At 41.9% G+C, this 22,513-nt stretch overlaps 1 protein-coding gene across 1 annotated transcript in view; it reads right to left on the bottom strand.

The window, feature by feature from the left end:
• BCAS3 (BCAS3 microtubule associated cell migration factor) overlaps nt 1-22,513 on the bottom strand; it is a 464,753-nt gene that overhangs the window by 332,004 nt on the left and 110,236 nt on the right. Inside the window, exons 10-11 of the mRNA XM_070931996.1 lie at nt 11,530-11,606; nt 9,998-10,081 (exon numbers count right to left, since the gene is read on the bottom strand). Of these exons, the coding sequence (XP_070788097.1) occupies nt 9,998-10,081; nt 11,530-11,606 (161 nt within the window). The remainder of the gene's footprint in view (nt 1-9,997; nt 10,082-11,529; nt 11,607-22,513) is intronic.

Below are 22,513 nucleotides of genomic sequence, written 5' to 3'. Positions count from 1 at the left end.
AAAAGATGATGGAGCTGCCCCTTACAATATAGGTAGTCCTCAACGTATAACAAGTCTATTTAGTGGCCATTCAAAGTTGAAACAGCACTGAAAAAAGTGACTTATGACCATCTTTCACAGTTACGACTTTTTCAGCATCCCCATGGCCACGTGATCAAAATTCAGATATTTGGCGACTGGTTCACATTTATGACGGTTGTAGTGTCCCTGGGGTCACGAGATCCCCTTTTGCAACCTTCTGAGAAACAAAGTCAATGGGGAAGCCAGATTCACTTAACAACGGGGTTACTAAGCTATCGACTGCAGGGATTCACTTAACAACTGTGGCAAAAAAGTTCATAATATGGGGCAAAAATCATTTACCAAATGTCTCACTTAACAACAGAAATTTTGGGCTCAACTGTGGTCGTAAGCCAAGGACTTCCTGTTCCTTCTCTTATATTCTTAATTATACTAGTGTCAGCCCTGGAGTCATCTTACGGAGCTGCCACAGTGGGAACGGGAGAGTAGCGAAGGGAGTAGATCGTAACAACATTCTTTTACATGAGATCAAGGCACCTGGAAGGGAGTGACCGAAGTTTGACGGCAGCTGAGACAAGGGAATGGTTGGGCCATGTGATGCGAATGTCACTGGACAAGGCAGGGTGAGAGTTTTAGCGTGGAGGGGCGGGGGGATGCGAGATTTCAGATTCGGGTTTTCCCCCAGATGTGCCAAAATGACTTCTCAAATAAAATCTTACTTTGATGGACTTTGTCTCGGAGTTCTGAATTACTATGAGGAATTGGTTGGAACGCTGACAAGTAGCAGGAATACAAGCAAAAATAGCAGACATATATAAACAAATGCGTAAGCAGGGGGTTGGACTAGAAGACCTCCAAGGTCCCTTCCAACTCCGTTATTCTATTCTATTCTATTCTATTCTATTCTATTCTATTCTATTCTATTCTATTCTATTCTATTCTATTCTATTCTATTCTATTCTATTCCATTCCATTCCATTCCATTCCATTCCATTCCATTCCATATTTTCTATTCTATTCTATTCTATTCTATTCTATTCTATTCTATTCTATTCTATTCTATTCTATTCCATTCCATTCCATTCTTCATTCCTCTATTCTATTCTATTCTATTCTATTCTATTCTATTCTATTCTATTCTATTCTATTCTATTCTATTCCATTCCATTCCATTCCATATTTTCTATTCTATTCTATTCTATTCTATTCTATTCTATTCTATTCTATTCCATTCCATTCCATTCCATTCCATTCCATTCCATTCCATTCAATTCTTCATTCCTCTATTCTATTCTATTCTATTCCATTCCATTCCATTCTTCATTCCTCTATTCTATTCTATTCTATTCTATTCTATTCTATTCTATTCTATTCTATTCTATTCTATTCTATTCCATTCCATTCCATTCCATTCCATTCCTTCTATTCTATTCTATTCTATTCTATTCTATTCTATTCTATTCTATTCTATTCTATTCTATTCTATTCCATTCCATTCCATTCCATTCAATTCTTCATTCCTCTATTCTATTCTATTCTATTCTATTCCATTCCATTCCATTCTTCATTCCTCTATTCTATTCTATTCTATTCTATTCCATTCCATTCCATTCCATTCCTTCTATTCTATTCTATTATTCTATTCTATTCTATTCTATTCTATTCTATTCTATTCTATTCCATTCCATTCCATTCCATTCCATTCCATTCCTTCTATTCTATTCTATTATTCTATTCTATTCTATTCTATTCTATTCTATTCTATTCTATTCTATTCTATTCTATTCTATTCTATTCTATTCCATTCCATTCCATTCCATTCCATTCCATTCCATTCCTTCTATTCTATTCTATTATTCTATTCTATTCTATTCTATTCTATTCTATTCTATTCTATTCTATTCTATTCTATTCTATTCTATTCTATGTCTGCATTACTATTAATCTTCTCATCGTTCTTATCACCCATCTCCTCCCACTTATGACTGTAATCTTGTTGCTGGAATCCTTAAGATTTATATTGACTGTTTCCCTATGACTATGATTAAATGTTGTACCTTATGATTCTTGACAAATGTATCTATCTTTTCTTTTATGTACACCGAGAGCATATGCACCAAGACAAATTCCTTGTGTGTCCAATCACACTTGGCCAATAAGAATTTTATTCTGTTCTGTTCTGTTCTGTTCTGTTGTTCTGTTCTGTTCTGTTTTATTCTATTCTATTCTATTCTATTCTATTCTATTCTATTCTATTCTATTCTATTCTATTCTTGTTCCTGTTCCTGTTCCTGTTCCTGTTCCTGTTCCTATTCCTAATTCTGTTTTATTCTATTCTGTTCTGTTCTGTTCTGTTCTGTTCTGTTCTGTTCTGTTCTATTCTAATTCTCCTCTCCTCTCCTCTTCTAATTCTTATTCTCTTCTCTTCTCTTCTCTTCTCTTCTCTTCTCTTCTCTTCTCTTCTCTTCTCTTCTCCTCTCCCCTCCTCTCCTCTCCTCTCCTCTCCTCTCTTCTCCTCTCTTCTCCTCTCCTCTCCTCTCCTCTCCTCTCCTCTCCTCTCCTCTCCTCTCCTCTCTTCTCTTCTCTTCTCTTCTAATTCTATTCTAAATGCTTACTTACTTGAGTTGTTCAAAAGCATGTTTCTCTCTCCTTTAATCCACGAAAACTGTCCTGGATCAACTTACCGCTGAACCTTTTTCATCGGGCTTCAGCTTTGAATGCGGCACAATTAGGACCAATTCCAGCAAGCAATTAGGAACTGCCATTTCTTAACCACATTTGGCTAAACTGCAAAGATGGCAGATCAGAACTTACTAAAGATGGAGCAAATATAGATTTCCCTAAAGTGCAGTAATTCAAGGGGGAGCGTTCAGATTGTGGTTATCGCCCTGACCCAGGGATATAATATAATAATATATATATAAAATCAGAGTAAAAAGGTAAAGAGAAAGTGTAAATCAGATCCGTAAACGAGTCTTCTGAGGACTGTAAAGATCACCTGAATGAGCTCACTTGGATAATTAATACAACCCACCAATAAAAGATTCTCATGAATTCCTGCCTTACATCCTCAACTGCACATCTATACAGGTAATCCTTGATTTACGACCACAATGGAGCCCAACATTTCCTTTGCAACAGTTGCTAAGTGAATTTTGCCCCGTTTTACGACCTTTCTTGCCACAGCTATTAAGCAGATCACTGCAGTTGTCAAGTTAGTAACACGGTTGTTAAGTGAATCTGGCTTCCCCATTGACTTTGCTTATCAGAGGCTCGCAAAAAGTGATCACATGATCCCGGGACATTTCAACCGTCGTAAATATGAGCCAGTTGCCAAGAATCCGAATTTTGATCATGTGACCATGGGGATGCTGCAATGGTTGTAAGTGTGAAAAATGGTCGTAAGTCACTTTTTTCAATGTCGTTATAACTTCGAACGGACAGTAATGAACACTTTTAAGTGGAAGATGACCTGTACTGAACATGTCTTTCCCATGCAACCAGTTTCTATCTAAAATCTGGACTGATTAAATTGATTATAGTCCTCCTGGGTTAATTTTTACAGACTTCCTCAAATGAAAAGGCTGGAAACTCTTTACCACTTCAGACAAATGGTTGTCCAACCTCTTCTTAAAAACTCCCAGTGTTGGAGCGTTCACAACTTCTGGAGGCAGGTTGTTCCACTGATTAATTGTTCTCCTTAGTTCCAGGTTGCTTCTCTCCTTGATTAGTTTCCATCCGTTGCTTCTTGTCCTGCCTTCAGGTGCTTTGGAGAATAGCTTGCCTGCCTCTTCTTTGGGGCAGCCCCTGAGATATTGGAAGTCTGCTATCATGTCTCCCCTAGTCCTTCTTTTCATCAAACCAGACATACCCAATTTCTGCAACCGTCCTTCCTATGCTTTAGCCTCCAGTCCCCTAATCCTCTTTGTTGCTCTTCTCTGCACTCTTTCTAGAGTCTCCACATCTTTTTTTTTTTACATCATGGCAACCAAAACTAGATGCAGTAAGTGTGGTCTTACCAACGCATTATAAAGTTCCATTAACACTTCACATAATCTTGATTCTATCCCTCTGTTAATGCAACCTAGGATTGGATTGGCTTTTTGGGCTGCTGCCGCACACTGCTGACTTATATTTAAGGGATTGTCTACTAGGATTCCTATACAGAGTTGGAAGGGACCTTGGAGGTTTTCTAGTCTAACCCCTTGCTTAGGCAGGAAACCCTATGCCAAGAGCCTTGATAGTACAGTGGTCTAAGCACCCTGTTATTAACACAGCTGCCTGCAATTACTGCTGGTTCGAATCTCTCCAAGGCTCAAGGTTGACTCAGCCTTCCATCCTTTCTAAGGTAGGTGAAATGAGGACCCAGTTTGTGGGGGCAATAAGCTGACTTTGTATAAAATATACAAAAGAATGAAGGCTATTGCTTAACGCATTGTAAGCCACCCTGAGTCTCCGGAGAAGGGCAGCATATAAATCAAATTTTAAAAAAAAAAAAAAATTCAGAATAAGTCAATCCCCTCTTCTTTGTGGCAACCCCTGAGAAGACTGCTATCTCGTCCTTCTTTTCATCAAACTAGATGCTCTCTCTTCGACTCCAGCCGTCAAACGTTTGTCCAGATGTTGTGGTTTTGTGGTCCTTCCGAGATGCCCACTCGGACGCGCGCAAGGTAAGCCAACCTGGCCACAACACAAGGGAACAACTGCCGAGGTTTCAAAAAATGAAAGGCAGGGTGCTTATCTAAGCAATAACCACCCCTCACAGCCCTGCCCTGCAGCAGAAGAGGAAGGCAAGACAGCCAAAAAAAAAGACATCAGAAAAGCCGATTCCAATTTGACCCAATCCATTAGTCTGTAAATATCAAGCCATGCCCCTCGTTTTCCTTTCTGCGGTAAGCATTATTTGTGAATTTTTTTTTCCCTTCGGTAATCTTTTAACCTTTCCCATGCCATATCAGCTGTCTTCTCCATCCATTAGTGCTAATGGCCCTGCTCTCACATAAGCTGTTAGGACTCATTACGGAGTTATCAGGTAACAAGAGAAAACAGATGCCTGCTGTTTTGCCTACGGTTTTTTTTAAAAGTGACTTGTCCCACTTTGTGGCTTAAAGGACTCCAAAAAAAAAAAAGAACAGAAAAAGTATCAGTGTTACTGTGGGTGAGGACGTCCGGGTGTTTAAATTTGTGTCTGGCGTGTCAAAAAGTACATTCTTTAGGGGGTGGTTGTGGGGGGGAGGGAGAAGCTTTGAAAATCCTGAATATCAGCCTGATTGTTTGTTAGAATCATAGGGCTGGAAGCAGTGGTGAAATCTAAAATTTGTTAGTACCGGTTCTGTGGGCGTGGCTTGTTGGGGGGGGAGATAAAATGTGACTGGGTGGGCGTGGCCAACTTTTTTTTTTTTCAACTTTTAAATCCATTTTTTCTACAATTTTTTTTTTTTATTTCTAAAAAAATGCTTTTAAAAGGCTCTGACAATTAGGCAACTCAGCTGGGATCGTCAGAGGCTTTTAAAAGCATTTTGAAAGTACACCAAAGTTTCAGAATGCCCAAAACATCCTTCCTGCCCTCAATTTGTTTGCTGTAGGACTTGGGGAAGGGGACACGCTAAATATTAATTAACTACCATACAATGTGCCTCGTTAACATCTGCAGCAGAAAACCCACTCGACCCTCAAGGTGTATTTCACTGGATGAATATTTTAAACGATCTCTATTTAAGCAGAAATACACATCCAGAAATGGAAAGGCCACCTTTTAAAATGTAAGAATGAGAATGAGAATGTGCTGGAATTCATGAAATTAAGGAAACGCATGTATTTTGTTTTGCATTAAAGTTGACAAAACAAATTGCGTAACAGGGCTCCGTACTCTCCCCCCCCACACTCCAGAAACACACACACTGATCCATATTTGTCTTGACCAATACAAAACCTGTGATTTTTTTCCACACATTGAACAGAAGATTGGTTGGCATCCATAGTCATCATTATGGGATACACATTTTTCCCCCCTTTTCAAACTGTTGCTTGTTTATTCTAAGGAAATGGCACATTCTCTGCCTTTTTCTGTGGGTTGTTTTGAAGAAGTTGGTCAAACCCCACCAATTGAAAACTTCAACTTTTCAATTCCTTTCTTGCAAACCACCATGTCTTCTCCCAGAAAGTGAGAAACTGATGGGGAGTTATAATAAGCACGGCTTCAGAAACCCAGAAAGGGATGCATTTTGCAGTTAAATGACAATGTTTTCCGCCTTTAACTGAATTTACAGATATAAATTTAGAACGCAGGAGCTGGAAGGGACTGTCACCTAATCTAACCCTTTAGTCAGTTCAAAAATCCAGCGAAAGACGGCCTACAGAAGGCCAACACTATTTATTATTTATTTATTTATTTATTGGTTCGATTTATATGCTGCCCTTTCTCCGGAGACTCAGGGCGGCTTACAATGCGTTAAGCAATAGCCTTCATATTTTTGTATATACCTGCTTAGTAGGGCTTTTGGCCCTCTCTAAGCAGTGTTCTTTTTTATACAAAGTCAGTTTAGTGCCCCCACAATCCGGGTCCTCATTTTACCTACCTCGAAAGGATGGAAGGCTGAGTCAACCTTGAGCCTGGTGAGATTTGAACTTGCAGTAATTGCAGGCAGCTGGTGTTACTTAACAGCACTTTAGTCTGCTGCGCCACCAAGGCTCTACACTAGAACAGAATTCCCGAATTATGGATCTGTGTGTCACATTTTCCTACCAGACTGTAGAGGGAAGAGGAAACAGCTTTGAAGAGAAGAAGAAAAAGCTACTACCAAGGCAATGGTGAGAGCCTATTGGGTGTAGGGGTTAAAGAATCAGTCTAGAACAGGGGTAAGTGCCGCGGGCTGGATCCGGCCGGTGGGGTGCTTAAATCCGGCCCACAGGGCTCACCTGGAAATATCAAAGGACCGGTCTGCGGTACCTCTGTTGGTCAAAACGGGCTGAATGAGGGCCCCCCGCAGCTGGTTTTTGGCCTTCACAGCCTCCTGCAGCACTCTGCCGGCCAAAACAGGAGGAGTCCGAGGGGCCGAAAACAGGGTACGCGGGGGCCTCCGGAGGCCTACACACAATCCGTTTTTGGCTGGCAGAGTGCTGCTGGAGGCCATGGAAGTTGAACATAAGGAATGGGGGGGCTGCATGTGCCCCGTTCCCCATTCTGGCCGGTAAAGTACTGCAGGAGGTCGTTCAGGCCAAAAACGGGCAGAGGGGGCCCCACACAGCCCCCCCATTTGGGCCAGCAGGGTGCTGCAGGAGGCGTCCGTCCCATCTCCCCCCCTCCCCGCCAGTCCGCGGAAGAAAACTACAATGCTGATCTGACCCTCGAAGAAATCCAGTTTGACACCTCTGGCCTATAAACTGGGAGATTGTGAATTCTAGTCCTTTGAATACAGGCAGTCCATGACTTACAACCATTCATTTAGTGACGACTCAATGTCAACCCTGAAGAGAACCTGGCCGGGGCCATCTTTGAGGCTTCAGGGTTGCCACTAGATGGGAGGGGGAGGGAAATAGGTAAGCGGGGTTTTGCAGTCAAAACAAAAGGTTTTCCTGTGGGAACCAAGGTCATTCCAACAGGTGGCTGGGAGAGGAGGAGCGAAGTAACCAAGCAACTGGCCAGCACCACGATTGGACCATGTGACTGATGACTTGGGCAAAAGGGGGAAGACTTTCTCTTTTAATTAGGTGAAAACAGCGGGAAATTTCAGAGTCGGTTCTCATCAGTTGTGCCAATATGATGTACCCAGTAAATTTGTGCTTTGAGGAATCTACCTGCCTCGGAGTTGTGCTTTCTATGGGTGCATTACTTGGAATGCTGACATTAAACAGACTCTGAAACTGAAGTTATAATAGCACTGAAAAAGTGACATGACCATTTTCACACTTACGACCATTACATCATGGTCACGTGATCAAAATTCAGATGCTTGGCAACTGACTCGTATTTATGACCGTTGCAGTGTCCCTGGGATCCTGGGATCACACCTTCTGTCAAGCAAAGTCAATGGGAAAGCCAGATTCACTTATCAGCCGTGTTACTAACTTAACAACTGCAGTGGTTCACTTAACAACTGTGGCAAGAAAAAGGTGATAAAATGGGGCAAAATTCACTTCACAACTGCCTTGCTTAGTAAGATACATTTTGGGCTCCATTGTGGTCGTAAGTCAAGGACTACCTGTATTGGAGCTAGGATTTTAAAAGCCATTGGCCACGTCTTCTATCTGGGTAGGTGGCCTGCAGCTGATACCCACAAAGGTACCACTTTTTACTCTTTAATCTTACCCAGATGTTTTCCATAGGATTTCCATATTCAGAGACATGATTTTTTTTTATAAAAAAAAAAGGCATATGTCCTCATGCTGTGAAAATATATATTTCTTCATTCACATTTATATTTATGTCAAAATGGTGGCCCACCAGATGTTGTTTCAGCCTTGATCATTCCTGACCACCGGCTCTGTCGGTGCTGGGCTCCTATCGTGCCTGTGGGTTTTCTGGATAACCATTTTGGGAGTGAATGTTGGATTAGGTAGAATGTTCCTGTTCCTGTTTTATAAAAAGCACGGCTACATTTAAAGTTCCTACCCATTTTTGTTTTCAGGTGAAAATGTCTTTTTAATGTCGGTTTGTCAAGATTAACTGTTAAGACGAATTGTTTAACGGTTTGTATTTTATTGTTACAAAACCTGCCATTTTCTTATTTTGCCCTGTATCTCTTTTGAGGAAAGGGGGGATGGGATGGGATGGGATGAGATGGGATGGGATGGGATGGGATGGGATGGAATGGAATGGAATGGAATGGAATGGAATGGAATGGAATAGAATAGAATAGAATAGAATAGAATAGAATAGAATAGAATAGAATAGAATAGAATAGAATAGAATAGAATAGAATAGAATAGAATAGAATAGAATAGAATAGAATAGAAAAAATGGAATGGAATGGAATGGAATAGAATAGAAAAAATGGAATGGAATGGAATGGAATGGAATATAATAACAGAGTTGGAAACAGGAGTGAAATCCAGCAGGTTCTGACAGGTTCTGGAGAACCAATAGTAGAAATTTTGAGTAGTTTGGAGAACCAGCAAATACCACCTCTGGCTGGCCCCAGAGTGGGGTGGGAATGGGGATTTTGCAGTATCCTTCCCCTGGAGTGGGTTGGGAATGGATATTTTGAAGTATCCTTCCCCTGCCACGCCCACCAAGCCACACCACACCATGCCCACCAAGCCACGCGTACCAAGCCACACCACACCCACCAAGCCACGCCAACAGAACCGGTATTTTAAAAATTTGAATTCCACCACTGGTTGGAAGGGACCTTGGAGGTCTTCTAGTCCAACCCCTGCTTAGGGGGGTTAGACTAGAAGTTATACGACTGAAGTTATACGACTGAAGTTATACAACTGAAATAAATGCTTTTGGCTATACAGGTAGTCCTCGACTTAAAAACAATTCATTTAGTGACCAGCCCTGAAAAAAAGAGACTTAGGACCTTTTTTTCACAGTTGCAACCTTTCCAGCAACGCTCACGGTCACGTGATCAAAATTGAGACGCTTGGCAACTGGTTCCTATTTATGACGGTTGCAGCGTCCCAGAGTCACGTGATCTCCTTTTGCGACCTTCTGACAAGCAAAGTCAATGGGGGAAGCCAGATTCCACTTAACAGCCGGGTCACTCACTTATCAACTGCAGTGACTCACTTAACAACCGTGGCGAGGAAGGTCATAAAAATGAAGCAAAACTTAGCAAATATCTCACTTAACAACAAATTTTGGGTCCCATTGTGGTCGTAAATCGAGATCTACCTGTACAACAACCCTGAAATGGAAGTCAGAATGAAAGCTACTTTTAAATTTAAAAAAGTAGAATAAAAACTAGTTGTAAATTTTTTTTAAAAAGTACATTGTCATGTCGGCCACGGAAATGGCTACTGAGAGACTCACTTTGGCTGCGCTGATGACTGTGGCTGTGTAGGACTGAATGTTATCGCCACAAGCTCCGCCCCGGGACTGATGGCAACGAATCAGCTGCAAGAAGGAAGCGTTTGCATTAGATTAGGTCAAGACAACCAATCAACAGCAGGCCCCCTTGGGAAGACCCTTGCAGACCTGGGACTCTCCTCCCAACTCCGTTACAAGCAGTCCTCAACCTACAATGGTTCTTTTAGCAACCGTTCAAAGTTACAACGGCCACCGGAAACAAAAGTGACTCATGATCGTTTTTTCTCACTTGCGACCATCATAGCATCCCCGTGATCACGTGACCCAAATTCAGAATCAGGGCAACTGGCAGGTACGTGGGACGGTTGAGGTAACTCAGGGTCACGTGATCACGTTTTGCGCCCGTCCGGCAAGCAAAGCCAACGGGGAAGCCAGATTCACTGAAGAACCGTGTCCCTGACCTAACAGCTGCAGTGATTCACTTAACAGCTGTGGTAAGGGCGGTTGTAAAATGGGGCCTAATTCACTTAATAACTGTCTTGCTTAGCAATTTGCTGCTCAATTGTGGTGGTAAGACTTAGATGATAGCAAGACCAGCTACTCCAGGGTACCTTCAACCCTGCCTCTACAATTAACTTCTTAACAAAATACTTACTTTTATATCACCCTCTCTTTCATTCTCTCTCTTCTCTCATTCTCTCTCTTCTCTCATTCTCTCTCATTCTCTTTTCTTTTCTCTCTTTCATTCTCTCTCATTCTCTTTCAATCTCTCTCTTTCTCTCTTTCATCCTTTCTCATTCTCTCTCATTCTCTGTCAAGCTCTCTATCATTTTCTTTCATTCTCTTTCATTCTCTTTCATTCTCTCTTTCTCTCTCATTCTCTTTCATCCTTTCTCTTTCATTCTCTCTCATTCTCTTTCAATCTCTCTCTTTCATTTTCTCTTTCATTCTCTTTCACTCTTTCTCTCTCTTTCATTCTCTCTCTCATTCTCTCTCTCTCTTTCTCTTTCTCTCCCTCTGTGTGCGTGTGTGTGTTTGTGTAAGAAAGTCCTGTTTATTGCTGCATTCTATCCTCCAGCCAGATTGTCCTGGGAGAGGTAGGAGACCGTGCCAGCAAATGAGCCCATACAAGCAAACAGAGGCAGGAAAGCAACTGGAATAAATATTTCTCTCTCTCTCTCTCTCTTTTATCAGTCCAAGCAGCTATTAATAGTTTTGTAGAGTTGTGATTCATGAATTTCTCAAACCTACTTCTGGGAAGTCTTTCCTTCCCATTAGGGGGATTCCGTCCAAGTTTTCAGAGGCCCCTGAAACGCTGGGACTTCAGATTACACCGCCCTGATGGACTGCGAGGAAAGTAAACTACAGCACTCATAATAAAAACATCAAGAGAATTATTTGGAAGTCAACCACCCTTACACATGTTCTTTTTTTCCCCCCACATCTGTGTGTGTGTGAGAGAGAGAAAGAGACAAAGAGAAAGAAAAGGAAAGAGCCCGATTTAAATCAGTACAGAATTAAAACGGATTCCTTACCTTGTTTTCCGCATAGGCCAGCCACCGACTTCCTAGAGCTATGGGGTTCATATTTGGCCCTGGACAAGGATAGCAACCTGAGAACAAAATATGCAAAAAGTGGCATTATTGGAATGGAGATAAGTAAGTATTTCTTCTCCACACAGAAATCTTGCCTGGAATAAAAGAGCCCACATGCCTCATTGTCTTATTTACCACAAGCGACTTTTTTCCTAGTCCAGGTTGAGTTTGACCCTACTCAAGGAACTAGTAAGAAGACCACGTCCCAACCAATCCAGGCAGGGCAAGCGACTGTGTATAAACAGAGAGGAAACCCCACTCTCTTCTAACACTGATGATGTTACCTAGGCAGGTAATGAAATGCCTGCAAGAAAACAACCTAACTCAAGAGAACATGAAAGACATCACATGTGGCCCTTTCCCAATTGGGAATAATGGGAAGGGGTGTTATGTTGTCCCCCTTATTTCTTTTAGCTTGTGAAACCATCTACAGCTGTATTAGAATTGGGAAGCCTAGAATGAATGTTAACCAGTTAATTAATGTGGTCTGCTGTGCTTTTGGCCTAACATAATACTCTGCAGATATACCAGTTTATGCTTACCCGCTATAGATAAATTAAGCCACTGTTTTTTAAATTATGGTTTAAAAAATTCTGGATAGCTGAAGTATTCTGAAGCTAGCGTTGGGAAATACTGTATTTTTCAGACTACAAGGCACACCAGAGTATACGACGCACCAAGATTTCAAGAGGTAAACAAGGAAAAAAATGTTTTTGCCCTCCCCAGCCTCCAGGAGCACTCTGCAGGCCTCACAAGCCCACGGCGTGTCCCGTTTTCAGGAAAAATGGGCCCGTTTTTGCTAAAAACAGGCCCGTTTTTGGCCTCCCACACCCCCCATGCGTCCCATTTTTGCCCTCCCCAGCCCCCAGGAGCACTCTGCAGGCCTCCCAAATGCTCTGCACATCCCGCTTTTGTGAAAAACTGGCCTGTTTTTCAAACCTGGGCGAGGTTTCAGGAGGCCAAAAATGGCTTTATTCGGTGTATAAGACACACCAACATTTTCACCCTCTTTTAGGGGGGAAAAAGTGGGTCTTATACTCTGAAAAGTACGGTAGTTAGCAATAAATATTATTCGTGAATGAATGAATGAAAATTTATATGTCCACTCTCAGTGACTCCAGGCAGTTTATAACCTAGTATATAAAATAAATGGTCCCCTGGCCACAGCAAACAAACAAGCCATTTGATGGGCTCCATCCCACTCTCAGATCGCCAGGCTCTTTGGCAAAACCAGGGTCTTGTCAAAATGGGGATTAATCTTTTCTTTCCGTAGGAATGATGTTCCACAAGGAGGGAGCTCCCACAGAGAAGGGCCTTCTTCTTGGTCCCGCTAGATGGACCTCCCTTAATTAATTAATTCTCTTCAACAAGATACACTTGGGGGAAGGGGTGGTAATGACCGTCCCTGGGAGATAGCCGTCATTCCATAACTCCTTCCTTTGTCTGGTATGGAATGAATGATCAGAGGTGCTTTTTGGAGCACCTATCTTCCATCTTCCAAGACTTCAGAAGTGGGGGGGAGTCTTGGCCGACCTCTCAATAAATTTCATTTTATTACCCAAACCAAAAAAACATAGTTGATTCACCTTCTCATAACTAATGTCTCGTCTTTGGCTGGTGGATCATAAATGGAGAACCCACTGCTTTTATATGATTAATAATCGCAAGCTTTTTGATCAGGACTTATCTCGGCAGCCGTTCAATATTATGTCCTGGTCAAAATATCCTCAGTCATGTGACATAAATGAATGAGGTTCAGGAACAAGTGCAGATATTTCTGGTTGCTTGTTCCAAAAATGCTTTTTCCACAAGGCAACTGGATTTTTTTTTGGCTTGCTTTGAAAATCTTTCGCTTCTCATCCAAGAAGCCTCTTCGGTTCTAATTGTCTTGCTTAGCAGTTAGAACTGAAGAAGCTTCTTGGAGGAGAAGCGAAACATTTTCAAGGGAGAAAACCAAAAAAATCCAGTTGCCTGGTGGAAAAAGCACCTTTGGGACAACCATGACCTGGATGATTGAGAATCTCCGTTGATCTTTCTGGTTCCTCCTTAACTTCTTTGGGGTTCACTGAGGGGAACTGGCCACAACTGGAGGCACATTTTTTTCACTCAATGGAGAAACCCTGAGTTGCACCAAGCCAGACTCCGTTATTAAAAACCCAGACATTCTGCATGGAAGAAACACCAGCAGTTTATTGCTTTTTAAACTTTTATTTATGTGAAATGTGTCCGCTTGCCTTTCTCGCCGGTCACATCAAAAACTGTTAACAAAAGACAAAATTTCAAAATGCCTGCTGCTAACAAAAACATTTTAATAGCTAAAAGGAAAAAAAAAAAAAAAAGAGATTCCTAAACTAAAGAGTAGGGGACCAAGTAAGGAACTTGGAAACTTCAAAGTGGTTACTGATACGTTCGGACTGAACTGGCTCCCACCCGAAGGTTTTTATGGAGTGTTGGAAAGCTAAAAATAAAGAGTCCCGAGGAAGTGGGTTTTGATGTCTGGGTGAGATAACTGAAAAGGCCGTGTGTCTTGTATAACTACTACTTGTTTCACTTGCAGGTTGAGAGGGCAGAACTAGCAAAGGAAGTTGAAGCAGTGCACCAATAAATATACAGTATATTCTGGGGTGGAATAAGCCAACCCCACTCCAGTGGTGAAATTCAAATTTTTTTACTACTTCTGTGGGTGTGGCTTGATGGGTATGGTGTGGCTTGGTGGGCGTGGCTTGGTGGGCGTGGCAGGGGAAGGATACTGCAAAATTTCCATTTCCACCCCATTCCAAGGGAAGGATATTGTAAAATCCCCATTCCCACCCTACTCTGGGGCCAGCCAGAGGTGGCATTTGCCAGTTCTCCGAACTACTCAAAATTTCCGCTACCGGTTCTCCAGAACCTGTCAAAACCTGCTGGATTTCAACCCTGCCCCACTCCAATCATTACATTTATTATCAAAACACCATCATTACTTTCTATAAAAATATTGTGTTCGAGAGCAACCATCCCAGTTAGAAGGAGGGATCATACAGGGAATTAGTCTGGATTCCATACATAGACACAAGAGGGCAAGGGGAGTTTCCTGTGAAACAGGCAGAGAACAACAAAGTAGCTAGTTTGGATCAGCTTGTTTGTGCCTGACATATGATGATGATGGAGGAGGAGGAGGAGGAGGGGGGGGGGAAGGAGGAGGAGGAGGAGGAAGAGGGGAAGGGGAAGGAGGAGATGGAAAGATGGAAAAGGAGATAAGAGGAAGAGGGGGAAGACAATGACTGTAGAGTCCTGGGTGTTTTCTCTATTTAGTGGTTTTCTTGCAGATGTTTCATTACCAAACTAGGTAACATCATCAGTGCTAGAAGGAGTGGGGTTGGAAGGAGGAGGAGGAGGAGGAGGAAGAACAGCCTTCACGTACTGAAGTCTCCCTTGTCCATGAACTTCAATCCCCCAGTCTATAAGCGTCAATTGCTCTTCCTAGTCTAAATCAAATAACTGGACATTTGGCCTGCTTAATTGTTTTAATTTCCCCCCACCCCCCACTGGACATACATCCTGTGCAGCATAAAACGTTCATACGTGTTTATTTAAAATGGGGAGAGGAGAAAATACTCAGTGGCTGCAAAAATTCTGAAGTTAGAATTCTCTACTTTTGGACAAGCCTATTTATCATTGTATTGAGTCTATGTGAGCTGAATGTAACATGTGGCCCATCTTCGTGACATACAACGTAAGTCAATACATACAAGGCTAATTTACATCCCTTCGTTTTTATGTGGCTCTTAAAAAGTAGGCCATCCATCATTCCTCTTACCTTCTTCCACTTAGATTGGTTTTGGGTTTCTTATGCAGTTCTTTTTTGCCCTTTTAATGAAAATGCCTATTTTCCTTAAAGTTACCTCTAACGTTCGGGCTTAGTGCTAATGCAACATTTTACCTGATTTCTTAATCTAATTTTGTAATCTGGCAGTAACAAAAAAAAAAAAAGATTTATAGACTCTGCCACATCCTCCCAAGGCTGAAATCGTCTTCCTTTTTTGTCTTTTTTAACTGCAATGGATAATTGCAGTTACAATGGTGCTCTTGGCAACCGTGTTATCCAACCACTTTTTGCAAATCGCTTTTTTTTTTTTTTTGGCAAATCTATGGATCCAAAACCTTGTTTTTTTGCAAAATCTACATCTAATTGTGGCCATGAAATGCTTTAGGGAGTGAATCATAGATAGCAATAAAAACGCTGGAGCATTTTAGACCATTACAGTATTCCAATCAATGCCAAGGAAAAGTAATTAACACGTTTTATAGCCGGGCATTTGCAAAGATGAATAGAGTTGTTAGCCAGGCAGCTTCAGCAGCTTTTTAAAAAGGACTTCCAAATTTGTGTCCCTGGATTGCATCGTCTAGCTATTCCGGCCAGTAGTCATGGATGAGAGGAACTCCAAGTTTAGCTCGTGCAATCTAATGATCCAGCAATTCCAAAATTCGTGGGAAATGCATCTCTGATTAATCATTTGTTTTGAAAACTGGGAGAAGCTTTTATGCGAGGAGGTGAAGAAGTAAAAGTTGCTAGATGCCACATCAGTGGTAGGTTCCTCCCAGTTCGGCCCGGTTCTGCCGAACCGGTAGCGGTGACGATATGATGTCACCGAACCGGTTCTGCCCCCCCCGCCCCCCACGTTATTCTTACCTTTTATTTGGCCCCACCCCCAATCTATTGCTGCCTCCTGAGTCTCAGCTGATGGGCTATAAGGAAAAACTGTTTAAACTCTTGCCGAGGGGCTTCAAAGGGCCACCCTACAGCTGATCAGTGGTAAAAGGCAGTTTGGTGGTAGACCGGTGCCTCCAAAAACAAATGAGTAGACCGGTGCCTGCAAAAATAAATGGGTAGACCAGTGCCTTCAAAAATACATGAGCAGACTGGTGCCTGCAAAAAATACATGAGTAGACCGGTGCCTGCAAAAATAAATGAGTAGACTGGTACAGCTCTGCAAGCAGTTAAAAGCCTGGTAGACCAGTACCTTTGCTAAATCCTAAAGAATTGTCACATGACCATCAAGCCACGCCCACAAAATAAGCCACACCCACAGAACTGGTAGTAAAAAAAATTTAGAACCCACCCCTGTGCCACATATAGGTAGTCCTCAACGTACGACCACAATTGAGCCCAAAATTTTTGTCGCTAAATGAAAATTTGTTAAGTGACTTATGCCCCTTTTTATGACCTTTCTTGCCACAGCTGTTAAGTGAATCGCTGCAGTTGTTGTTAGTGACACGATTGTTAAGTGAAACTGGCTTCCCCATTGGTTTTGCTTGTCAGAAAGTCATAAAAGGGGATCACATGACCCCAAGACATGGCAACCGTCATAAATACGAGCCAGTGGCCAAACATCCTAATTTTGATCACATGACTATTGGGATACTGCAATGGTCATCAGTGTGAAAAAGGTCATAACTCACTTTTTTCAGTGCCGTTATAACTTTGATTGTCACTAAACAAACTGTTGTAACTCAAGGACTACCTGTGCTGGTAATCCTCAACTTACAACTATTAGTTTAGTGACCTCTCAAAGTTACAATGGCACTGAAAAAAGTCACTTAGGATCACTTTTCACACTTACGACCATTTGCAGCATCCTTTGGTCACATGATCACAATTCGGGCACTTAGCAACTGACTCGTATTTATGACCGTTGCAATGCCCCAGGGTCCCATGATCCCCTTTGGTGGCCTTCTGACAAGCAAAGTCAAGGGGGAAGCCAGATTCGTTTAACAACTTTGTAACTCACTTAACAACTGCAGGGATTCACTTAACAGCTGTGGCAAGAAAGGTCGTAAAAAAGGGGCAAAACTCACTCGATGACTGTCTCGCTTAGCAAACCTGGGGCTCAACTGTGGTCGTACATCGAGGACTACCTGTAACAGCAAGGCTCCTTTTTTAAAAAAAAAAGTTCCAGAAGCATCTGGCGTCTTGCTGTTGGATAAAGCAGAGGATCAGCAATTAGATGCTTATTAACATGTCAAGTTTTTCTTCTGCTGAATTGAAGACACTCAGCTCTCCTCCATTCTGCCTATTGCACCGGGCAGCATTTCTACGAGGCCTTGGAAAGTGCTTGGTTTGAAATGCTTCTAATTTGGACATCACAGCAATTCAATCTGAAATCAATTTCTCAAGCTGGACAAATGCTCCAGACTATCTACTATCAATGGGAATGGAGGGTGAAGGAACGATAGCAGTCTTCCAATATTTGAGGGGCTGCCACAAAGAAGAGGGGGGGGTCAACTTATTTTCCAAAGCACCAGGATGCAGGACCAGAAGAAACGATGGATGGAAACTAATGAAGGAGAAACTGCCTAACAGTGAGGACAATTGACTAGTGGAACAGCTTGCCACCAGAAGTTGTGGATGCTCCATCACTGGAGGTTTTTAAGAAGAGACTGGACAGCCACTTGTGTAGGGTCTCCTGCTTGAGCAGGGGGTTGGACTAGAAGACCTCCAAGGTCCCTTCCAGCTCTATTCAGATTAATTGACTGATTAAAGGAAGACCAAATGAAAAACTGAAAAGAGACATGGGAAGACAAAGTAATACCCTGTTTCCCCCAAAATGAGACATCCCCTGATAATAAGCCCAATCGGGCTTTTGAGCGCATGGCAATAAGGCCAAGCCTATTAGTTAGTAGTTCCAAGGGAGAGAGCCTTCTCTGTGGGGGCACCTACTCTTTGGAACAAAATACCCCCCCTGGAATACGAATAATCCCAGATCTTCGCACTTTCCGACGTGCCCTGAAGACCTTTCTGTTTCAACAAGCAGGGCTAGCATAAACATCTAAATTCTATGCCAAGGTCTTAGCAGATACACTAAGATACACAATTTATTATTTAGTGTTTAAAATAAAAAATTATTATATGTATATGAAATCTTATTCTGTTCACCGCCCTGAGTCCTTCGGGAGAAGGGCGGTATAGAAATTCAATAAACTATTATTATTATTATTATTATTATTATTATTATTATTATTATTATTATTATTATTATTATTTCAGGGTTCCAAAAAATATAAGACAGGGTCTTATTTTCGGGGAAACACGGTAAATGGTCGGTACATTAAAAAAAGTAACCACCAAAGCGGACAACAACATCAGAGACCTGTGCAGTATATAGGTGGTTTGTCTCTCAGGCAACTAAGGAAAAATTTCCTAACGGTGAGAACAATTAACCAGTGGAACGACTTGCCTCCAGAAATTGTGGCTGCTCCAACACGGGAGGTTTTTAAGAAGAGACTGGGCAACCATTTGTCTGGAATAATATAGGGTCTTCTGCTTCAGCAGAGGGCTGGACTAGAAGACCTCCAAGGTCCCTTCCAACTCTGTTATTCTGCTAAGAGGGGTCTTCTGGGACTTTTGGCCAGCGCAACAGATGCTGTGTCTTGTAGCGTGTTTCAGATTCCCACCAAAATGACAAATCTCCCAAACTGCTACGGTTTACAGAACCTCAGGCGCCGAACTGCACTCGGCCTACAGAAGTAGCTCGCAAACATGCGATGAGATCAAAGTTGTTTTTCTCTTCCCATAAAATTCCTCCCAGGGCTAGATAATGCAACCAAAATGGTCACAGATCAAGACCGACCGAGGTGTGGAATGGGGAAAGAGTAAATAAAAGGATCAGAGGGAACGGTACAGCACTGTTTATGGGCCCGCAGACTGATAAACAAACTGCGGAGGACTTTTGACTAATATTTTGTTTATTCCTCCAAAACAACACAGACACACGGACCCAAAAAAAAAAGGGGGGGGGGAAAGAAGATACATTAAAAGATGTTTATAAAGAGCATAAAAGTAACCAAGTTTTTGCCATTGTGTTTACAGAGTCCCCTTTGAGATGAAAAGCCTGAATGTCATCATTCACCCACCCGGCCCATCGCATCTTCTATTGTTCTGAAGCGTCTTCCTGTTATAAGACCCACCCTTGAACCCCTTCCCAAGGATTCCTAACAAAATTCCTGGTGCCGTTTGGCAAGAGATGATGGGAAACGGGTATTTATGCTGCTGCCGACCCTCTTCCGACAGACCTGAGACTCTTCGGCAGCTGCATCACTCGCTGCCTCAAACTTAGAATAGAATTAGAATAACAAGAGTCGGAAGGGACCTTGGAGGTCTTCTAGTCCAACCCCCTGCTTAGGCAGGAAATCCTACACCACTGCAGACAAATGGCTGTGCAATCTCTTCTTGGACCTGCGCACGTTTCGCCGTGCTCTCAAAACTTTTCTATTTCAGCAAGCTGGCCTGGCCTAACTCCCATCTTTTAAATTTTTAAATTTTTTAATTCGTGATTTTACAAATTGGGTGTTTTAATCTGTGTTTTGGCCGAAATATTTAATAATTTTAAGGGATTTTTTAATATTTGTATTATCTGTATTTTATCTTGGCTGTTCACCGCCCTGAGTCCTTCGGGAGTAGGGCGGTATAGAAATTTGATTAATAAATAAATAAATTAATAAATTAAAAACTCCCAGTGTTGGAGCGTTCACAACCTCTGGTGGCAAGCTGAGGTCTGTGAATGAGGTCTGTGTTTCGTCAACCTAAAACTCCCTGAGAAGTCAGGGAAATAGAAAGAATTCCTCCTCCGATGACCAATCGATTAATCACTCCCAATTGGAAAATGGGAAGGTTACTCAGACAATTCCCACGCTCGCCCTCTCCAGAAACCAGTTTTTCCAGGGGAAGGATTTTCCCTCAATTTCCCCCAGAAAAAAAAAAGAAAGAAAGAAAGAAAAATGCTGAGAAACAGCTGGACTAGGGATACCTGATCTGGAATGCAAACATCTGGGCAATCACTAGTGCTGAGCCCACTGTGAACAACATTGTTACAACATTGCCAAAAAGGCATTAAGAGTTGTTAAGCTAATCTTGCTTAGCTTCTTCTCTGGTAATGTTGTACTACTAACTAGAGCATACAAAACATTTGCTGGACCAATTCTTGAGTACAGCTCATCTGTCTGGAACCCGCACTGCAGATCGGACATAAATACAATCGAGAGAGTCCAGAGATATTTTACGAGAGGAGTCCTCCATTCCTCTAACTGCAATAAAATACCTTATGCCACCAGACTCCAAATTTTGGGCTTAGACAACCTAGAACTACGCCAACTTCAGTCTGACCTAAGCGTAGTACATAAAATTATCTGCCACAATCTCCTTCCTGTCAATGACTACTTCAGCTTCAACCACAACAATACACGAGCAAATAATAGATACAAACTCAAGGTAAACCGTTCCAAACTCGATTGCAGAAAATACGACTTCAGTAACAGAGTGGTCAGTGCCTGGAATGCACTACGGGGGTTTCTTCCCCAAACCCCCAAAACTTTAACCTTAAACTGTTGACCTCACCCCATTCCTAAGAGGTCTGTAAGGGGCGTGCATAAGTGCACCAGCGTGCCTACCGTCCCTGTCCTAATATTCCTTTTTACTTACTCTTTTCATGTACTCAAATTACGTTTATACTTTTTACCTGTAATCTTATATATGCTTGACAAATAAATAAACCTAAACTTAAATGGCCGACAGCTCATTGTGTAAATTATTTAATGTCTTTTAAACTGTTTTTTTAAATTTTATATGTTATGTTTTATCTCGGCTGTTCACCACCCTGAGTCCTGTTGGAGAAGGGCGGTATAAAAATCAAATCAAATAAATAAAATAAATAAATGTCTATGGAGATTCTCAAGTCATCTAGGTCACGGTTATCCCAAAGGAGCTGAAGAAGCTTCTTGGATGAGAAGCAAAACGTCTTCAAAGGAAAACCAGAAAGTCCAGTTGGAAAAAAAAACCTCGTTGTGTCATATAGGCAGTCTTCAATTTACAACAATTGAGACCGTCATTCCTGTTGTTAAGCGAGGCAATTGTTAAAGAGAGTCGTGTCCAATTGTACGACCTTCTTGGCCATGGGGTCCACAAAAATCATTGAGGTTGTTAAGCGAACCATGCGTCATTAAGCAAATCTGGCTTCCCCTGCTGTCTTTGCTTGTGGGAGGCCAACTGGGAAAGTCACAAATGGTGATAGAAAGATCCCGGGACACTACAACGGTCATAAGTACATGCCGACATGCCAAGATTTTGATCACATCTCTGTGGGGATATCCCAAAGGTGCTTTTTTCCAAGAGGCAACTGAACTTTCTGGTTTTTCTTTGAAGGCGTTTCGCTTCTCCTTCAAGAAGCTTCTTCGGCTCTGGAACGACAGATTGTACAGCATTAGAGACTAAACTGATTTTGAACTTAATATCAGCAGCTAGGCTGTTGGTAGCGCAATATTGGAAGAAGGACTCTTTGCCTACTGTTGAAGAGTGGACACTGAAAGGAACGAATTTAGCAGAAATGGCGAAAATTTCAGCGTATTTGAAGGACTATACACAAGAAAGATACGTAACGGAATGGAGAAGATGGATTGATTATATTCAAAATAAGTAACAGACAAGAAAATATCAAATAGCTTATGAATGAATGTTAAACTTTAGAAGTATTATGTTATCCGTAGTGGAGTTAAGGTTTCAGGGGGGGATTTGGTAGTTTAAGAATAGTTAGGCTAATTTAGTTTATGATTGTTAATTGAAATACCCTGCATTTTGCTCTGGAAAGTCGGGGGGGGGAGGGGGGATGGGAAGGGGGGGTGGGTAGGGAAAAAGAGTGGGGGGAATATTGGGGGGGGGAAATGTTTTTTGTAAAACTTTTCAATAAAAAAAAAAAAAGAAGAAGAAGCTTCTTCGGCTCTGGATGAGAAGAGAAACGTCTTCAAAAGAAATACCAGAAAGTTCAGCTGCCTCTTGGAAAAGCAACTTTGGGACAACCAAGACCTGGGTGACTGAGAATCTCCATAGACACTGTGGGGATGCTGCATCAGATGTAAATGCAAGGACCAGTTGTAAGTCAAGGACTATCTGTAT

Source organism: Pituophis catenifer, unplaced genomic scaffold, assembly GCF_029215685.1.
Source record: "Pituophis catenifer annectens isolate HBS135680 unplaced genomic scaffold, rPitCat1.0.hap2 SCAF_1, whole genome shotgun sequence".
NCBI classification, from domain to species: domain Eukaryota; kingdom Metazoa; phylum Chordata; class Lepidosauria; order Squamata; family Colubridae; genus Pituophis; species Pituophis catenifer.
Note: the sequence above shows the minus strand (reverse complement) of the source record. Positions and strands in the feature narration are given on the sequence as shown.